Source organism: Erythrolamprus reginae, chromosome 5 (genome assembly GCF_031021105.1).
Source record: "Erythrolamprus reginae isolate rEryReg1 chromosome 5, rEryReg1.hap1, whole genome shotgun sequence".
Classification (NCBI taxonomy): Eukaryota; Metazoa; Chordata; class Lepidosauria; order Squamata; family Dipsadidae; genus Erythrolamprus; species Erythrolamprus reginae.
In genome coordinates, this window is record NC_091954.1 from 77,380,940 (window position 1) to 77,400,642 (window position 19,703).

The following is a 19,703-nucleotide window of genomic DNA, read 5'->3' on the forward strand; positions in this document are numbered from 1 at the left end:
GTAGCACCTTCCAAACCCCCAAAGCATGTTCGCTGCCACACGATTTAGCCAGGAAAGGAGCGAAGGAACGTGGAGGATTGGGGAGCTGAAAACGCCCGGTTTCAGCTTTCCAATCCTTCACGTTACTTCGCCGCTAAATCGTGTGGCAGCGAACATGCTTTGGGGGTTTGGAAGGTGCTACTTCTCCTCCCCAGCTAAACCCCCAAAGCATGTTCGGTGCCACACGATTTAGCGGCGAAGTAACGTGAAGGATTGGAAAGCTGAAACCGGGCGTTTTCAGCTCCCCAATCCTCCACGTTCCTTCGCCGCTTGGAAGCTGGGAGGGGGGCGGAAGAGCTAAGTGGCCAAAGACGTTCCGCCCCCCCTCCCAGCTTCCAAGCGGCGAAGTAACGTGAAGGATTGGAAAGCTGAAAACGCCCGGTTTCAGCTTTCCAATCCTTCACGTTACTTCGCCGCTAAATCGTGTGGCACCGAACATGCTTTGGGGGTTTAGCTGGGGAGGAGAAGTAGCACCTTCCAAACCCCCAAAGCATGTTCGCTGCCACACGATTTAGCCAGGAAAGGAGCGAAGGAACGTGGAGGATTGGGGAGCTGAAAACGCCCGGTTTCAGCTTTCCAATCCTTCACGTTACTTCGCCGCTAAATCGTGTGGCAGCGAACATGCTTTGGGGGTTTGGAAGGTGCTACTTCTCCTCCCCAGCTAAACCCCCAAAGCATGTTCGGTGCCACACGATTTAGCGGCGAAGTAACGTGAAGGATTGGAAAGCTGAAACCGGGCGTTTTCAGCTCCCCAATCCTCCACGTTCCTTCGCTCCTTTCCTGGCTAAATCGTGTGGCAGCGAACATGCTTTGGGGGTTTGGAAGGTGCTACTTCTCCTCCCCAGCTAAACCCCCAAAGCATGTTCGCTGCCACACGCGAGCGATCCGGGAGTCCAGGAGGGGGAGAGAAAGAGAAAGAGAGAGGGGGGAGAGAGAGAAAGAGAGGGATAGAAAGAGAGAGAGAGTGAGAGATGCTCAGTGAGCCTTTCTTTGAAGTTGCCTTTCTTTCTTTCTTTCTTTCTTTCTTTCTTGCTCTTTTTCTTTCTCTCTTTTACCTTCCCTTCCTCTATTTCTTCTTTTCTTTCTCCTTCCCACCTTCTTCCCTCCCTCCCTCCCTTCACTCATTCCTCTCTTACTCTCCCCTTTCATAAGTTTCCTTGCTTCCTTCCTCTGTTCCTGTCCTTCCCCCTTTCTTTCTTTCTTTCTTTCTTTCTTTCTTGCTCTTTTTCTTTCTCTCTTTTACCTTCCCTTCCTCTATTTCTTCTTTTCTTTCTCCTTCCCACCTTCTTCCATCCCTCCCTCCCTTCACTCATTCCTCTCTTACTCTCCCCTTTCATAAGTTTCCTTGCTTCCTTCCTCTGTTCCTGTCCCTTCCCTCTTTCCTTCCTTCCCACCCTCCGTCCATTCATTCACCCATTCCTCTCTTGATCGCTTAAAGCCGGTCCCTGGTGCAAAAAGGGTTGGGGACCTCTGTCCTACAGGATTGGGTGGCAGAGAAGTTGAACATATGTAAATTTAAAAGTTTAAGAAAGTTTACAAGTTAACTGAAAGAAACTTCATTATTCATTTATATATACATGTACATTTCTTCATTAAAAACATGTCTTTCTGCATAATTTAGACTAACTTTGTGAGTTTTTTGAGGGCTGGAACCAATTAAAATTATTTACATTAATTCCTATGGGGAAAAGTCGTTCGAGATAAGAGCTGCTCGACTTAAGAGCCCAGGTCCGGAACGAATTAAACTCTTATCTCGAGGTACCACTGTAAATGGTATTAATTAATCTTACAATAAATCTCACTGGGATCAGATCCCTGCTTCCATTTATGCATGTTAACAGTGCTTTGGGTTTACCAATTATTTTGTAAATGTTTTGCTTTATCCTCCTAAAAATAAAATCCCATTGAAAGCAGGAAGTATTTTAAAGCAAGCTATTCCCAGCATTCGCCCCTCTTCCCAAACACAAATTTAAAATGTACAGTAAAACTATTTCCATCAGAATTTTTTGATAATTGTGCCAATTTTCTTAACTGACAAATATTTAGAATGAATCCATTGGAGGCTAATTTACATATAAGACTCAATACAGAGAAAGATGCATTATTCTATTTTTAAAAAGTAAAGGGAAAAAGTGCACATAATGGAAAAAACATATAACAATTGTATATACCAGAAAAATGCATATGTATGAATATTTATGAAAACTTTTTATGCTCAGTTCATAAATAGCAGACTAACCAAGTTTATTTATGGAAAGAAAAATCAGCAAAATCAAAACTGACAGTCTCATCTAGAGAGAATAAGATAAGGCTAATTAAGAGGTAACAATACATTTGCAAAGTCTCTAAAGACCCGATGCAAAGAAAAAGATACCTCTCCAGAATAATATATTTAAAAAGTCCTTTCCAAAATAAAGTTTAATATAAGAAATGTAATCATAAATTGTTAGTGCCTATTTCAGAAGCTATCCCTTCCAATAGATTTAGCAGAACTTGACTAAAGACATCATGGATCTTGTTTGGATCAGGAAACACAGGCATACATTTAAATGTTGTCTTTCTGCATTACACTTGGTCTTACCTTTAACCCAACCCAAACACAAATCAGTTAAATTCTAGTCCAATTTTGGATCAGTCAATCATATTAAAATAAGTATGCTATCTCAATTTTACAGTATGCTCTATTTCACAGTTCTGTAAAGGAACATCATTTATTTGAAAACCAAAACATCTGAACTCCCATCATTTGTGCCACAATACAATGTGACTGGTCACACATATAACAACTCTCAAATTGTTCCAGTAAACCTGTTTCACAAATGTCAGCACCACTGAAAGAGAAAGCATGATAGCAGTATACATGTACTACTATTTGAGGAGCTGCCACAAAGAAAATAGAGTCAATTTATTTTCCAAAGCACCAGAAGGCAAGACAAGAAACAATGAATGGAAATTAATCCAGAAGAAAAGCAACCTTGGAAGGAAGGAGAAACTTCCTAACAGTGTGAACCATTAACCAGCAGAACAACCTGCCTTCAGAAGTTGTGGGTGCTTCATCACTAGACGTTTTTAAGAAGCCACTGGACAGCCTCTTGTCTCAAATGGTCTCCTTGAGCAGGGCGTTGGACTAAAAGACCTCTAAAGTTCCTTCCAGCTCTATTCTGATTGCTTACTTGCTTGCTTGCTTGCTTGCTTAAAGTTAGCATGGTAAACTTTTACAGGTTTTTTTCTTGTTTCTTATCACATATTGACAAAATTTGACAAAATTGAACGGGTCCAAAGACGGGCTACAAGAATGGTGGAAGGTCTGAAGTATAAAACGTATCAGGAAAGACTTAATGAACTCAATCTGTATAGTCTGGAAGACAGAAGGAAAAGGGGGGACATGATCGAAACATTTAAATATGTTAAAGGGTTAAATAGGGTTCAGGAGGGAAGTGTTTTTAACAGGAAAGTGAACACAAGAACAAGGGGACACAATCTGAAGTTAGTTGGGGGAAAGATCAAAAGCAACATGAGAAAGTATTATTTTACTGAAAGAGTAGTAGATCCTTGGAACAAACTTCCAGCAGACGTGGTTGGTAAATCCACAGTAACCGAATTTAAACATGCCTGGGATAAACATATATCCATTGTAAGATAAAATACAGGAAATAGTAAAAGGGCAGACTAGATGGAACATGGGGTCTTTTTCTGCCGTCAGTCTTCTATGTTTCTATGTTTCTATCAAAACACAAAAAAGAAAAAGAAAAGTTTGCTGCAAAATAAAATGAGTTTCATATTAAAAATTAAAAAACACACACGAATAAATACTGCAGAGGAATCTGTTCAGTAACCTTGCACAGGCACTATCAATGAGATTGATGAATTACATTGCTGCGTTTAAACTATGTTATTCAATTCAGTAACTTTGCTTTTAAAACATTTGCCATCTGTTACTTAAAGCTGTAGCCTACTGACCCAACCCACTACTCAGTCTCTTTTCATGCACAGACATGGTGTTGTTAAGGTGTGTCCGCTTTGTACTGACTAAACTTCCAAAGAGCCTCAGGATCACAAGAGAACTTATCTCATACATTCCAGTGGGGTTAGATTATAAGAGTAAGAATCACGCAAATCCCATTTTATGAAGGAATACCATAATAAGGTATATTTTCTTTTAAAAAAATTATCAACCCATCAGACCAAATATTTACTCATTATTTACTAGAAAAGAAGAAACTCTAAATATAATCTACAAGTGACGCATTCTTCCAGAAAAGAAAGGAATGACTGAGAAAAAGGAAACGTAGTTAATATACTTGATATTTAATTTAAGAAATGTAGTTTACAAATAAGAATTATATGACATATTCTTCTGGAAAAATAAGGAAAGACTCAACAAAGGGAAATTTAGTAAAACCATTACTTTACCTTTTAAAAAAAAGGTAGAATCTGAAATTTTATTACAATGAAACATTTTGTTTTTAAAGTATTTCAATTCTGCTGTCAGCTTACACAAAGCATATTCCTCAACAAAGTCTAGCCATTTCTCACTAATAAAACACCTGAGATTTCAGAACCAATAAACATCCTTATTATTTATTCCACTATGCATTTGAGTATTGTGCTTGTTTTATTATTATTGTATATTAATTTTATTGACTTACTCAAAAACAAATTTCTTATTTTAATATACAACTGCTCTTCAATTTATGACCATAATTGAGCCCACAATTACAGTCATAAGTTGCGACAGTTGTTTAACACTGGGATAGGCAACATTTGCTCTTCTATGGCTTATGGACTTCAACTCCCAGAATTCCTGAGCCAATCATGCTAGGTCTGGAATTCTGGAAGTTAAAGTCCACATGTCATAGAAGAGCCAACTTTGACTACCCCTGGTTTAACAGATCACCACATGACCATATGCTGATTTTACGACCATTTACGGCAGTCATTAAGCGAACACAGCAGTTGTAATGTAAACATTGTAGTTGTAAAGTGAACACCACAGCTCTTTAGTGAATGCCAGTCATTAAGAAAGACCATTGTTCGCTATGGGGTTTTTTTTGCCTGAAACTGGAAATGATAGTTGCCAGTCAAAAGGTTATACTGTAAATCACAGTCACATGACAATATGATGCTGCAAACAGCCGTAAATGAGGCCAAACTGCCAACCTAAATATGGTTATGTGACCATAGGCTGGTGGCAGTGTTGATGGTAGAGACAACTGCCAGAAGTTCAAATCTGGGTTGTAAGTAGATTTTTTGGGGTCCACTGAAACATAGCAGAGTCACTAAGTGGCCAGTCATGAGCCAAGGACTATCTCTATTGAGGTGTTTCCCAACCTTGGCAACTTGAAGATATCTGGACTTCAACTCCCAGAATTCCTCAGCCAGCATTTGCTGGCTGGGGAATTCTGGGAGTTGAAGTCCAAATATCTTCAAGTTACCAAGGTTGGGAAACACCGCTCTATTGCAATTGGATCTGGAAGACAGGCATCTTACAGTTTTTATAAATACTCAAAAGGAATAAAACAGTTATCACAGGGTTTATGTTTCCACATCCCATCGGCCAGTGTGTCTCTCTAGGTAGCCAAAAGAGCACCACCTAAATATCAGAAAGCAATGAAGCTCATAAAGTACAAAAAGTATTTTTAGAAATAAATCAGAACAACCCAATAGTGGCTTAGCATATTCAGGAAATCTAGAAAGCAGATGATGCATTTGGACAATAAACAATAAACCAAGCGAGGAAGGAATAAATAGAGAAATGTGGGAACAATGATACTGACTGACTGACTGCTGCAATATGCTTCGCACGGCATAGCAACATCCATCACTGACACAGCACTATGAAAAGTTTACCTCTGAGCATAGATCAGAAAAATTTGGTCCTTATAATCAAAAAAGAAACAAAACAACATTTTGAATGGCTCAGCAACTTGGCTTGCTTTTGAGAGTTTTAAGATGAGATAAAATAAAATATAAATGCCTCCATTTTTTTTTCAATAAGATTACTTATTAATTTTTATTTGTAGACTATATTTGCTAAATTAAATATTCAGTATATTAGTTAAGGGGCAATAGCAGGCACTGAAAGTAAACTATAGTTCAACCCACTGGTGAAATTCATTTTTTTTTTACTACCGGTTCTATGTACGTGGCTTGGTGGGCGTGGCTTGGTGGGTGTGGCTTGGTGGGCGTGGCAGGGGAAGGATACTGCAAAATCTCCATTCCCACCCCACTCTGGGGCCAGTCTGACATTGTATTTGCCGGTTCTCCAAACTACTCAAAATTTCCACTACCAATTCTCCAAATTACTATTTCTCCAGAACCTGTCACATACTGCTAGATTTCACCTCTGGTTCAACATGTATATTATGCATTAGAAGACATCAACATTGTTAGTACTGTGTGTATAACTAGATGGGGTTTGCAATAACGTAAGCCAGCAATGTATGGTTAAAGCACACTACTGTTTTAAGAGCGGATGTTGCAATCTGCTACAAGAGGAAGTCATCAGCGTCTCTCTTTCTCGGAGCCTAGAACCTAGTAAGATCTCTTCCTATTGAGACTCTCTGATTCTATGCTGGTTTGTCTATGTGACTATTCTATTGTAAGGACTACTGTGTGTAGTAAGAACTATGTGTTCTAATGCTTGTATGTATAAAGTATGTGTTGAATAAGGTTTGCATTGTATATGTATTGAGAATATTGATTGTTGTATTTGAGAATGACTAGGACTGTTACTGACTATGATATTTGCCTAATGTAAATAATATTTATACATTTAGTGTATGTGGTCTGGTTATTTAAAGTACTGCTCATGTCTCTGGAATATTAGCTGGATATCTGCTACCTTCACGTTTTCCTCTGTGCAGGGGTAGCACAGCTTACTCCTTAACACCTAACAAACATATTATGCAATATGACAGTACCGCGCCACTAAATATTTAAGAAATATTAAGAAAATGAATGGCAATGTGTTCAGGATGAGACAGATTAAAAAGGGAAGTTATAACTCTTCCATATAAATTGCTATATAAAACACTGAGACAAGATTAACTACAACACCATGTATTCAAATGATAAAACATTTAATACAAATCATGCAAGCAAGCACATGATCCTTTATACACAGAACGGTTTTAGTCAGATGTTAAAGAATTTAATTTTGGTTGAAGTTATTATTTGAAAGGAAACAATAGTGTTATTATTAAGTGAGTTTAACGCTCATTTTCCTTCAACAACTCTGGGAGAAATGTGATTCCTACACTTTTCATTATGAAAGTAGAAAATAAGTAGCAGGACAAATCCTCCATTTCCCATTTCTGCAAACAGTAAGAAGTATCATGATCTCTTCCATCTAGGAACTAATTGAAACCAGAGAGGGTTGAGAGTTTTCTCGGTGCACTTTTTCAGATTGATGAAATAACATTAAAGGCCACGTTTAGCAAGTTAAACATGCTTTATGCGAGGCAGGATATGCAACTGCTCAAGAAAGACCACTGTTAGACTCCCTTTCACAGACATTTATTCTAAGTAAGCACTTCCTAGATTACTGCAAAGAAGAAAAACATATATGTGTGTGAATCATCTGTACTATCTTGTGACAGCACGTATTTGGGTTTAGCTTTGCATGGGTGAGTTGGTTTAGCCAGCACATTTGGAGCAATCTTTTCTGTAGCAGAGTCATTGCTTTATACCAATAATTTAAAAGATGTAAGTGAATTTTATAGTTTCCCTGAGAGAACCGCAGTTTCAGCTATTTAAAAGAAGATCCGAAAAAGGCTAAAGGAATACATTTAGACATGGTTTTGATCTCAAAATTTGAATTAAAAATAATTATAATCATGTCCTTTTGTGTTCTTAGAACTCTGAACTACCGTTTTTAAGAACTGGAAAGGTAGGTAGGAGTAGTAGGTAGGAGCACCTACTACTCCTAGGTAAAGGAAAGAATTTATTTAGTTTGTATTCTAATTAGACCAAATTCTTACATTTTATATAATAATTCAGAATAAAATTATATGACAAACTATTGCATTTTTACACTTTGTAACATAGTTTTAAATTCAGATAATGTACAAAAATTGCACATTATAAGCAATACATACTAAAATGTGGACCATGAACAAATACAAAAAACTTGTAAACATATGAAGAAAATGGACATAATAAATTTTTGACAAAGAAAATTGAACAAATGTAAGCCTGATGTGGATCCCTACCCAACTATTATTATTATTATTATTATTATTATTATTATTATTATTATTATTATTTTATTATATTTGTATGCCGCCCCTCTCCGAAGATTCGGGGCGGCTCACAACAATAAAAACAGTACAAATCCAATAGTTAAAAGAACTTAAAATCCTTAATATAAAAGCAATCATACATCCCATACAAACCATGTATAAAACGGAACGGTCCAGGGGAATCAATTTCCCCATGCCTGACGACAGAGATGTGTTTTAAGGAGTTTGCGAAAGGCAAGGAGGGTCGGGACAATGCTAATCTCTGGGGCTAGTTGATTCCAGAGGGTTGGGGCCGCCACAGAGAAGGCTCTTCCCCTGGGTCCCGCCAGACAACATTGTTTTGTGGACGGGACCTGGAGAAGGCCAACTCTGTGGGACCTAACCGGTCGCTGGGATTCGTGCAGCAGAAGGCGGTATCGGAGATATTCTGGTCCGATGCCATGAAGGGCTTTATAGGTCATAACCAACACTGCTAAAACCTTTAGAATTTGCAAAGGTTTCTGACTTATCTGTATATGTTTGGTTTTTTTAATTATAGAAATGCTTTGCACCTGATATGAGCAAAGCATCTAACACCAGCCTCAGAGCAGCAAAGAAGTGCTGCTGTAAAATATTGTTCTGAGTTATTTTTGAAGAGTGTAGATATATGATTTAACAAACATAGTATAAACTTCACATTTATGAAGAGCTGTTTGAAATATGTGATACTTTAGGTTAAGCATAATTAACACCATTTTATAAAAATAACCCTAGGGTGCCAGTTGTCCATGGATAGACATCTGTAAGGAAAAAAGCATGACTAATATATCTCACTCATTTGAAACAATATGGGCATTGTCCTAGTCTTGATATTTTTACTTATAAGTAAAACCATAAGAAAATGAAATGGATGGCATAAACATTTGGGCTATACATTTACATTTATAATGACACAGATCTGATTATATCTAAATTTATGCTAAAAACACATTACAGTACATATTAATTAGGAGAAAAAAGAGGTGGTTGTGGGATAATTAACTCTCAACACTGTAATTTACTGATGAATAAAACTGATTTGTAGCCACCTTCCTTTATACCACCATTAACAATAAAAAGGAATGATTTAACTCACTGAACTTACACTGACAAAAGAATATGTTGCTTCACATTAATGTGCATTAATGTAATGCAAAAAATCTCCAAAGTATCAAAATTGGTCTTCAATTCACAGGAGCAGCCTTCTAGTTGAAGTAAAATACAAGCAAAAATAAAAACAGTTCTTTGAATAATAAGATCCAAAAATATCCCGCCTCTCAGCAAAAGTCACACTTTTGAATAAGATGGTGGGCTGCGCTACTAGCTGTATAAATTTGATAAATAATCACTATCGACCCATATTTTAATTTATTTAAGTATATATTGTATACAATATCATATCTGAGGTGGATTCCTCCTAGTTCGGACCAATTCGCCTGAACCAGTAGCGACCCACTGGTGACATCACGACTGGTGCCGGTCTGTGGGTGCCGCCATCTTTTTTTTAAAAAAATTCTTCTGAGCATGTGCAGAAGCCAAGTTTCCTGCACAGCACATGTGTCGCCATCCTGTTTGCATTTTTTTAATGGATTTTTTGGCACTGTGCATGCACACTTATGCTCATGAGGGGTAAACACATGGCATGGGAGGAAGCAAACTGAAAGCAAGGTAAGTTAGAACCCACCCCTGTATCATATGCTTAATAAACCCAGTTCCACAGTTTGAAAAATTTGTGTTCTTGAAATTCTCCAGGAACCACAAAAACCATCACTGTGCTCATGCAGAAGTTTCTTCAAAATCTTTTAAGTATCAAAATGTAAGAGGCGAGAAAAAAGCTTTGAAGCAATCTATATGCTTTGTCAAGGCAAATTTTGCCTCAAAAATGCTCACTCGACTCCAAAGTAGAAATTTCTGTGTTGAGGTCAATCTAAATTGCTTTGCCCTTTATCCTCTCCTGTATCAATGCCTCAGAAGACAAGTAATCTGTAGCCAAATATTATTCTTGTTTTAGTCCACTGGTTCAATAGTGTTTATACTCTAAATCTCAGCGGGCACATGTTTGCATCCCAAAACTCAGCAGGTACATCTTGTTTTACAGAGTAGCAAGGAATCAAATGCAAAAGAAAAGATGACGTAAAACATCTCTGGTGAATTTCAATATTACACGATATATGGTCATGGGTACTGACTGATGGTGGAGAAACTGAATGAATTCCTCCATTCTCCAGCACAAATTGCAACTTCTCTAAAATAAATTAAATTAAATATTAAATTCTAGCCGTATGAGTTTCAAAATTCAACATGGATAAAAGTAAAATTAAGAGTCGTTTTTGCCCAATTAACATATCTGCACTCAGTATTTTCCAATTTTATTTTCAAAAATGGCCAAATATGTTTTTCCATAGTCATTATTTTTACCCAAATCAAGACTTATGGACCACATGAGGTTCTGGATAGCTAGTGGCACAGCCCCACAAGATCATATATTTTTAACATTATGATGTGATTTAAATGCATTTACTATATTACATATATTTTATATGCAGCCTTGGACAATTCCTCTTTATTCAATGCAAGCCGAAAGGTTGGACATCCATGTTATTATCAATCTGAAGTGCATATGACAACTACCAATCAGCTACTTGAACAATTCTTTTTTAAGCACACAGCTGGCAGTGCTATAAGCAGATGGTTTATAGCAAAGCATGCTTCCATTATTTTTCCCCTGCTTCATTTCCATTGTGTTTGTCTTTTTCTGCACCTTCATTCAGTCTGATACTTGAACCAGAATGCTTAAAGCCAGGGATTCAAGGACACAGCTCTGATAAGATTCTTATGTTGCTGGAATACCTTAGATACCAATTATGCTCTCCTGCCTTAATGTTCCACTGGACTGAGAGCTATTTGTATCTCAGTGGAGGTAATGGTTGGCACCTCTGCTATTCTGTTATTTATTGTAATGGACTTACCTAGTCTCAGGCATTTTGATTTTGAACATGCCAGATCTTGTTAGGGGGCCTATGCACAATCCATAGTTTTACAAACGATGCTGGGGGAGGATGTAGTCCTGTAGCATGTCATTTCCCATAGTTAAAAATGGATGTTTTTTACAGTAAAATGAGGTGAACCAAGTACATTTATGGATGTCAAAGAATCACTAACTAATATAGTTAGTGATTCTGTCTTAATATGTCATATACATATAATGTGTATTCTGTTTACATTTTTCAGAACCAGGTTATGAATTATGACGGCTTTAAAGGCTTTTAAAGTATATGGGAAAGCAGTATTAAATACAAGAGTAAGCAGAGTTCACCTCTAGGTAAGGTTCCCTTCCATTAACTCCCCTGCCTTCTCCAGTTGCTGGCAATCATTCTCACGTCTCTCTTTCAGTGCTATACTTTTTACCATGGCAATGTCCCAAGTAAGCAGGCTCAACATTACTTTTTCCAAGCAATTACTTTTTCTTTTTCTCAGAGCAATCAACTAAGTAGAGGTTGAGTTTCTGAAAGCTGGGAATGTCATCAGGCATATAGAGGTTAATCTCATCAGTGTAATATAGAGGACCAATACACTAGTTCAGACTTTGGACTTAGAACCAAACATACTCTCTTAACATAAGGCTTTTTTGAGTGAATAAAATCATAAAAGATCTGTCTGAATTTGTTTGTTTGTTTATTAAATTTATTATTATTATTATTATTATTATTATTATTATTATTATTATTATTATTATATTTGTATGCCGCCCCTCTCCGTAGACTGCCCATCTCCCTGTTTAAGTGACTTTGAATGGCTTATTTCTATATGTTGTCTGCAACTATGTGAGGGGGGACACAGTGTAAATCAATCATATTGACATAGGTTATAAATAAGGCACACTATTTCATAGTTTTGGTGGTGGTGGTGAATGGTTTGGTTTGCTGAGTTCGGAATGAATCCATATAAAGAGGGGTGATCACAAACCTTTAGACATCTTTCTATATTTTAAAAGGTCTATGCTCAAAGGATCTGGATTTATACCCATATATCAATAGCAATCTCTGTTAAGTTTAAAACTAAATCTGCATTCAGAAAAAAGATGAGTGTTTTAAATATTATTGCTCATTGTAGAGTAAATCTGCTAGCAAAAATCGGTGTACTCATATTATTTCTTGGATCACCATTCTATGCTATCATTATATTTATATATTATGATTTTGTAGTCTTTTTCTTGGGTTCTGTTCAGTAAAGTAAGCAACACTGAAACACTTTGACTGCCATAGAACTATTTCAAGTAAATAAATAAACAGGAATAATAATCACTAAATAGCAAAGACATGGTGATAAGTGAAGCATCCAAATGTTTTCTCTTAACAATACCAACATATCACCAGCCCAACTTTTTAAAAATCAAATACATGAATTCAATTTCTAGTTAGGGTTTTCATTTCTGATTTTGTGTCAGTCTGAATTTAGCCAAGAAACAAAAGATACTATTTTAACTATGGGAAGTTGTATTTATTCCATGTGGGCAGCTTCAGGGCAGATAAGCCTATCCTAAGTATGTTTAGTTTACTACAGACTTTTAAACAACTTTCTCCTTAACATTTTTGCACCAGATTACAATTTCATACAGCAAGCAATATCCCCACTGCAGAAAGTTAAAAAGAAAAGCCAGCATTTATTCAAGTGCCCTATAAGATATTTACTCCTTATACAATATTTAAGAATATTTCAAAACTGAGGAGATCAGTATTACAGTAAATGAGGATGCATCAGACAACTTAAATCATTCTGTAGGGGGCAGTTCAGTCCAATATGAGAAGCAAACATTCCTTTAGATTTAGAACTTCAGTTTGATCTGAATCTAAGCTCAAACAACTGAAGGTGCTTCTGTATAATCTACTGGCTGGCACTCAATGCCAAAAAACTGTAGCAATCAAAAATGACCCATTGTATTATAATTTATTTAGAACTACCATGTCACAGAAATGTATTTCTAGGCAAACAATATAAAATTGACCGAGAAGCAGAATTTGAATGATCAATGTCATCCTTACTCTGAAGTAATCTGCTGCTGAGTCTCAATAACAAAGTTATTAGATGCCAGCAAGAATGTTTTGATTTTTCTCAATTTATAAATTTCTATTAAGTATGAGAAAAAAGGAAAGTTGCAGAAAAAAGCAAGATAGTCAAATTATATTATTCAATAAGCTTGAAGAGTGAGTTCTTGCAATCTTCAACTACAGATTTCAAACAACCTAGCATTTATTTTTTTTTAAATTGTCGGCTGGTTTTTAATCTTCCCCAACAGGGATAAAACATAACATCTCCTATTACCTTATGGCATTCTCTAACTTTGCAACCAATCACAACCTATCTCACTATCCACTACTAGACTCATGACTCAAATGTTCTCAAGCATTACAGCCACATGCTATGAACAGTGTTTTATTTTTAAAACTATATCAGCAAATCACATCTTTCCCACCAGTATCATGCAGCAAAAAGTGGGAGGAGAATGGGAAGAAATAAGAAACTCTCTTCCTGGTAAATACAATTCAAAATATACATTTTTGAGACAGATAACCGTCTTAAAAGTGAGCAAAAGTCACAAGTTCTAGATTTAAAAGAAATGTTTGACACAGGCGTTTTCACAGAGATTCCAGGCTTGGCTACAAAGCTGGTTTAGGAAGAACAGATTATCCACATATTAAACTTCCTGGCAGTCCAGACTTTTTTAGAACCACTTTTAGTACCCTCCCTGATCGGGGAAGGAGAGTGGCTGCAACCCTGCACAGTTTCAGAAAGTTAACAAGAATGATGCCAAAACTGGGTTTAATAAAAAGGAGAAAAAAAGGCACTGCCCAATAAAGTGGGAGATGGTGTGAAGTCCCCCCATCCTTTCCGGAGCCAAGCTATTGCTAGAGATGTTAACATGTTTTTTTTAAATGCTGATTAGAATAGCATCTATTCCTTCCAAGCATTCCTCTTTAGCCTCTTTATTTAAATCCACAGGGAATGTCAAGACCCAAACCGGACCTCTTAAATGAACCGGACCCTGTTTGTGTATTAAGCTCTTAAAATTGTACCCAGGACAGTCACATTCCTCATCCCAAGCCGTGTTTGCAATTTAATCTAGGAAAACACCACTTGGCCCAAGCACCGAGACTTTTCCTCCCCATTTAAGCTGCTGAAATCGATCTGCTCTTTCTCTCCCCCCCCCCTCCCAATTTATTTTCAAGTAGGCTTCCCGACCCTGTCCATCCGCCTGCCTGAACCGGGCACCCCAGGACCCATCTCGGTCTCTCTCTTCAGGCGATGGGAAGTGGGCGGCAGGTTTCCCGTTGAAAGCGGCTAGAAATCCCTTTGTTCGCCTTGCAGAAGCCGGGCGGGGGGCGGAGGGGGGGGAGAGAAAGAAAGAAAGAAAGAGAACGGCGCAAAATATAGCTGCTGCTGCTTCTTTAAACTCACCGGAGATCTCCGCCTGGGGAACCCCGTTGGGGCTGAATCCTTTGGCTCCGTAGAGCTGCCGGAGCTCCGAGCAGCTTCTCGCCTTGTTGCCCCCTTCGCTCCTGGCCGAACAGGTCGCGGCGACCCACAGCAGGCAAAATCCCTCCGGGAAGAAACGCATCCTGCCGCGCGCCCACCAATTCCCTCCTCTCTAAAACACACACAAAAAAAGGAACCTGCAGCAGCCGCCGCGGGGAGGGGAAGAAAAAATAAAAGAATAAAAGGCGCAGCGTCCCGCCGGTCTCCGCGTGCCGCTCTCGGTGCTCTCTTTGCAAGAGCTCTGGCTGGTGGCGGGGGTGGCGATGGCTCAACCCCTCCTTCCGTTGGGCATCCCCTCCTTCGGATGCCTTCCCTTTTTTTTTTTCCTCCTCTTCTCTCCCGCCGGCAGCAAGCAAACCCTTCGAGGGGGGGGGGGGAGGCGGCGAACAATGCAATCGCAGCGCGCAGCGCACAAGGTGGCCAAAGTCAGCGGTTGGGGAAGGGGTGTGTGTTTGTGTGTGTGTCTCTCTTTGTGTGTGTGTGTCTGTGTATATGTCTCTCTCTGTTTGTTTGTCTCTCTCTCTCTCTCTGTTTGTGTATGTGTGCCTCTGTTTGTGTGTTTGTGTCTCTCTGTGTGTTTGTGTGTGTATCTCTCTGTGTTTGTGTTTGTGTCTGTGTCTCTTTGTGTTTGTGTCTCTGTGTGTGTGTGTGTGTTTGTGTGTGCGTGTCAGGCCACTTCCAGGCAGACAAGGGACGAGGCGGCCAAGGGGCGCGCTTTCCAAAGCCAAAGGGTGAAAGGTGGGCAGAGGCTGAACTTGGTGGAGATTTCACGCCACGACGGCCACCCTCCAAACCAAACAAAAAAGAAGCAGAACCCGGCGAAGGATATTGGCGTGTGCCGGCTTCTTCAGACCGGCTCCCCAAACAATTGGAGCGAAGGGGGAGGTTGCAGAGGAGAAAAGGGGGGTGGGGGGAAAAACCCAACAAAAACCCAACGGAGGTTTTGGATACAATGTGGTGATTATTTCGAAAGGGGAAAAAAACCTTTGTTGTTTTGTTGTTTTTAAAAAAGCACAGTTAAAGGAGACGTTTCCTCTTTCCAGATCTTGCCCAGAGTTGTGGAGAAGCCAAACGACGCTAATACTAATAATAATAAAAGGGTGGGAGAAACGGGTTGTTTTAAGTCTGGAAGTTTGAGCGCGGAAAAAAAACGACGACGGCGAAGAAAGAAGAAGCAGCGGCACCGGGCGCTCTTCTCTCGGTGCGGTTCCTCTCAGGCAGGGAGGGAGTAAGTAGCGCGCGCCTGGCTAGACTCCGCTGCACCCACGAACGGTGGGGGCGACGGCGGCACGAAGCACCAGCAGCACCAGCGGCGGCAGCACCACCTGCGAACGCAGCCAGACCCAGAAAGAGGCGGTTCCCACAACAAAGCAAGGCTTTCCCGCCGGACGTGACATCACAAGCCGAAGACGGCCAATCCGAAAAGAGCGTGGCTTTTTTGCCCAGCGATCCCGCCGGAGCCCCGCCCCCTTCCTTCAACTGCACGCGCAGATGTGGGACGCTCCCTCCCCCTTTCAAATAATAATAATAATAAACCCTTTGCCGTTGGTGAACGCCGGTTCCTCGTTGGGAATCGCCGTGCTGGAACCTCCTGAGGTGAATTTGAGAAGCGGCGGCCAGTTTGCCTTGAGCAGAAAACTGAGCGCGGTTGCGTTCAGAAGCATTGCAGCGCGGAGAAGGGGAGGAAGCGCGTTTTGGGCGCCGCGCGCGCCAGGCTTTTTACACGCACCGTTATTGCGAGTAATGAGGTCGGTTCATATGCAGAAACGGAGAGGAGGCCACCTTTGGACACAGTGCAAAACAAAAAAAGTCTATTTGATGACCACGCTTCCGGCGAGCCACTTGAGGAAAAATCACCCTCTCACCTTGTCTTCTTCTTATCCGGATTAATAAACCCCGCACAATTTCCCATTGACAATTGTGTGGCACTGAGGAGATGTCAAAGTCCCAACCATCTCCGGGGGAGGGGGGGGAGGCGCCTGGTTTGCCCTCGTAGAAATGGATGAGGTGGCCGCCGTGCGTGCTGGAGAGCCGCAACTGGATCTTTAGTCAATGGGTTTAAATAGCGCGGTACTGATATTAAATGAGATCCTGCCCGGGATGATCCTTTGATCTGCGCTAGTTCATCTAGCGCAGATGGAGGAGGCGGGCGAACCTTTCGCGATCCGTAGACAAAGGGAAGAAGGGAACAGCGGCAAAGCCCTTGCGCTATTGTCTCGGCCTCGCCTCTCTTAAGTTGCGCTTCATGGACTGGTGGAGGACTCTCGGATTTCATACAGGAGCTGCTAAAATGATTAGCATTGACCGAACATTAACCAGCCCTGGTTTCCAGAAAGTAATACAGTAGCATTTATCAGAAATATCTCACTTCTTTTTTTTCCCAAAGTTTTTTTTTCTCTCCACAATCAATATACAGCTTTATATACCTTCACTACATCATAATGTACATAAGCTGCTCAAAAGAATAAAGGGAACGCTCAAATAACACAGCCTAGATCTAAATGAATGAAATATTATCCTTGGATATTTCATTTGCACAACTATTCCATTTGCACAACAGCATGAGAAATTGACGGTCAATCAGGGTTGCTTCCTAAGTGGATGGTTTGATTTATCACTATATAACAGTAAAAGTATTTCTCAAACTCTTACCCATTATGATCATCCTTCTTCCCCCCAAAATCTCCTATCTAATATATTTCAATCTTCACTTTGGTATATGTATTTTATCTTGTGCTACCTCCTTAGAAATATCCCTCTTCAATAAGGGACTAAAACTGGAGGTGTGAGCTGGGTAGGGAGGGGAAAAAAAATCTCCCCTTCCTTTCCCAAGATAATTGTGCCATGAAGCCCCAAAGCTTCAATAGGTTCCAGGTCAAGTGTTAAAGTAATCTCTCAATACTGTCTGAAATTTTCTTAGGGTTTCCTAAATCAATGGGTTACATTAGAAAACCTCCCAGGTCCCTTCCAAAACTGTTTCTGCTTCTACTCTTGTTGGATATTAACCATCAGTGTAGAGAACAAGAGCGACCTGTGTCCTGAGGGATACCCAGTTTGTGCTAGTGATCACAGATTAGTTTGTTTTGGGTTTGTTTTTGTCCTATCAGAAACTGTTAGGGGAAGTGCTTGGCATTTCTGTGGGTAGTTAGAAAACACACAATGAAATTATTCATTAAAAGATAATTCTTGGTTATTATTGAAACACAAGGGGGTACACCTTGTCAAAAGCCTTTGAGCATAGTGGGGCTTTTTCAAAGAGGAAAAGTTCCCAATCTCAGGAGAAATTTCTATGGGCCAGTAGTTATATTTCTCTGAAAAGAATCAGTCTAACAGGTTTCCCATCCCTTCAGGAGGAAAGAAAGAAAGGAATTCACTGTTTCTAGAGGGAAATGCTGAACAATTGCTTTTTGTCTGGCTTTCCAGTGCTGGAATCATTCTGAGAAGGAAGCTTTTATTTTGACCAGGCTGTACCACTTTGAGGTCTGAATGCTGTACTTGACCCTTGGCATGCCAGAGATTCAAATGGATGGGACCATGATAAAAACTAAATTTTGATATAATTTAAAACAGTTAAATATTGTTAGGTTATTACTCTGCATTCAATAGTTCTCTATTTGTATCATAGTAAAATTGTGGTAAGGTAGCAACTCTGAAGGGTACTGAAGCCTTATTCAGCGCCTTATAGTCTCCATTCTTGATTGGACTAGAACCGCATTTGAGAATCCTGAAATAAACCTTTCTTCATCCACTGCTTTTTGTGTGTGCTGGTTGGAAATTGGGAAAGTTATAGTACCAAATGCTGGCAAAATCAGCTTGGAGAAGACTGCCTAAAATAGTATTTGACAACCCATTATTTCCCTAAACCGTTATTGCATTCTGAATGATCAAAAACATATTCCTGCTAAATTCTGAAAACACACACATTTCACATAAAAGTATGACATTGACATAATTCATTAATTCCTTCCTTTGTTTTGTGGATTTATAGCCACCTTTCTACTAATGTTCATGACAGTTCTTTCATTATATTCTTTTTTCACACCGTAAAGAGTGTGAAATCTTTTGAGAGTTAATTCTTGGAACATCAACACATTGAACAAAGGATTTGGGTAATCAGCGCTGTAAAAGAAATAACTCCTAATTTGCAGATCAGAATAGCCTGCAGTCTTCTACTAGACAAAGTCATTTCTGAAGAAGAAACCTAAAGTACAAGGGACAAGACTGAAACAGAATATAAGACAAGTAGTACGTATATAAACACAAAATAACAAAGGAAAATAAAGCCAGTGATGATGATGATGATGATGATGATGATAATAATAATAATAATAATAATAATAATAATAATAATTCCAGCATAAAGATCACTGCTTCATTGCAATATGGGTGGCAAACAAACAAAAAACCTAACTAACTAAATACCACTGTTTGTCAGAAAGTTCTGTCTTCAGAACATCTGATTCAAGTATTAGAATGTTCCAGGGTGGTACAGAATGTTCTTGAAATAAGAATGTGAAGAAAAAGAGGAGGGAAGATATCACAGAGAAAATATCTTTTCTGCAATTTCTATTCCAACCTGAAGAACTTTGAATGCTTGAAAGTAAGAACAAAAATATAGAAATATATCAAAAGAAAATCCAGAATCTGTATTGGTTCTGAACATGATACTTTCTAGTTCCTAATTTATTTGAAAGTCAGAATATCCATCTTAATATACTGAAAATGAACCTAACATTTTTAGAATTTTCATCTAAAATGAGCATAGGCCTATCTTATGTTGTATCATCATCAAAATCAATTTTTACCAATTCAGAGCTCCACTTTTGCACAAAGCATAGTAATGATAACTCATGCAGATTATAATTTGCA

General features: G+C 39.1%; 1 protein-coding gene across 1 annotated transcript in view; it reads right to left on the bottom strand.

Moving 5' to 3' along the window:
• GPC1 (glypican 1) overlaps window positions 1–16,217 on the bottom strand; it is a 253,882-nt gene extending 237,665 nt beyond the window's left edge. Inside the window, exon 1 of the mRNA XM_070753246.1 lies at window positions 14,757–16,217. Coding sequence (XP_070609347.1) covers window positions 14,757–14,916 — 160 coding nt within the window. The 5' untranslated portion in view covers window positions 14,917–16,217. The remainder of the gene's footprint in view (window positions 1–14,756) is intronic.
• Between the last annotated feature and the right edge of the window lie 3,486 nt (window positions 16,218–19,703).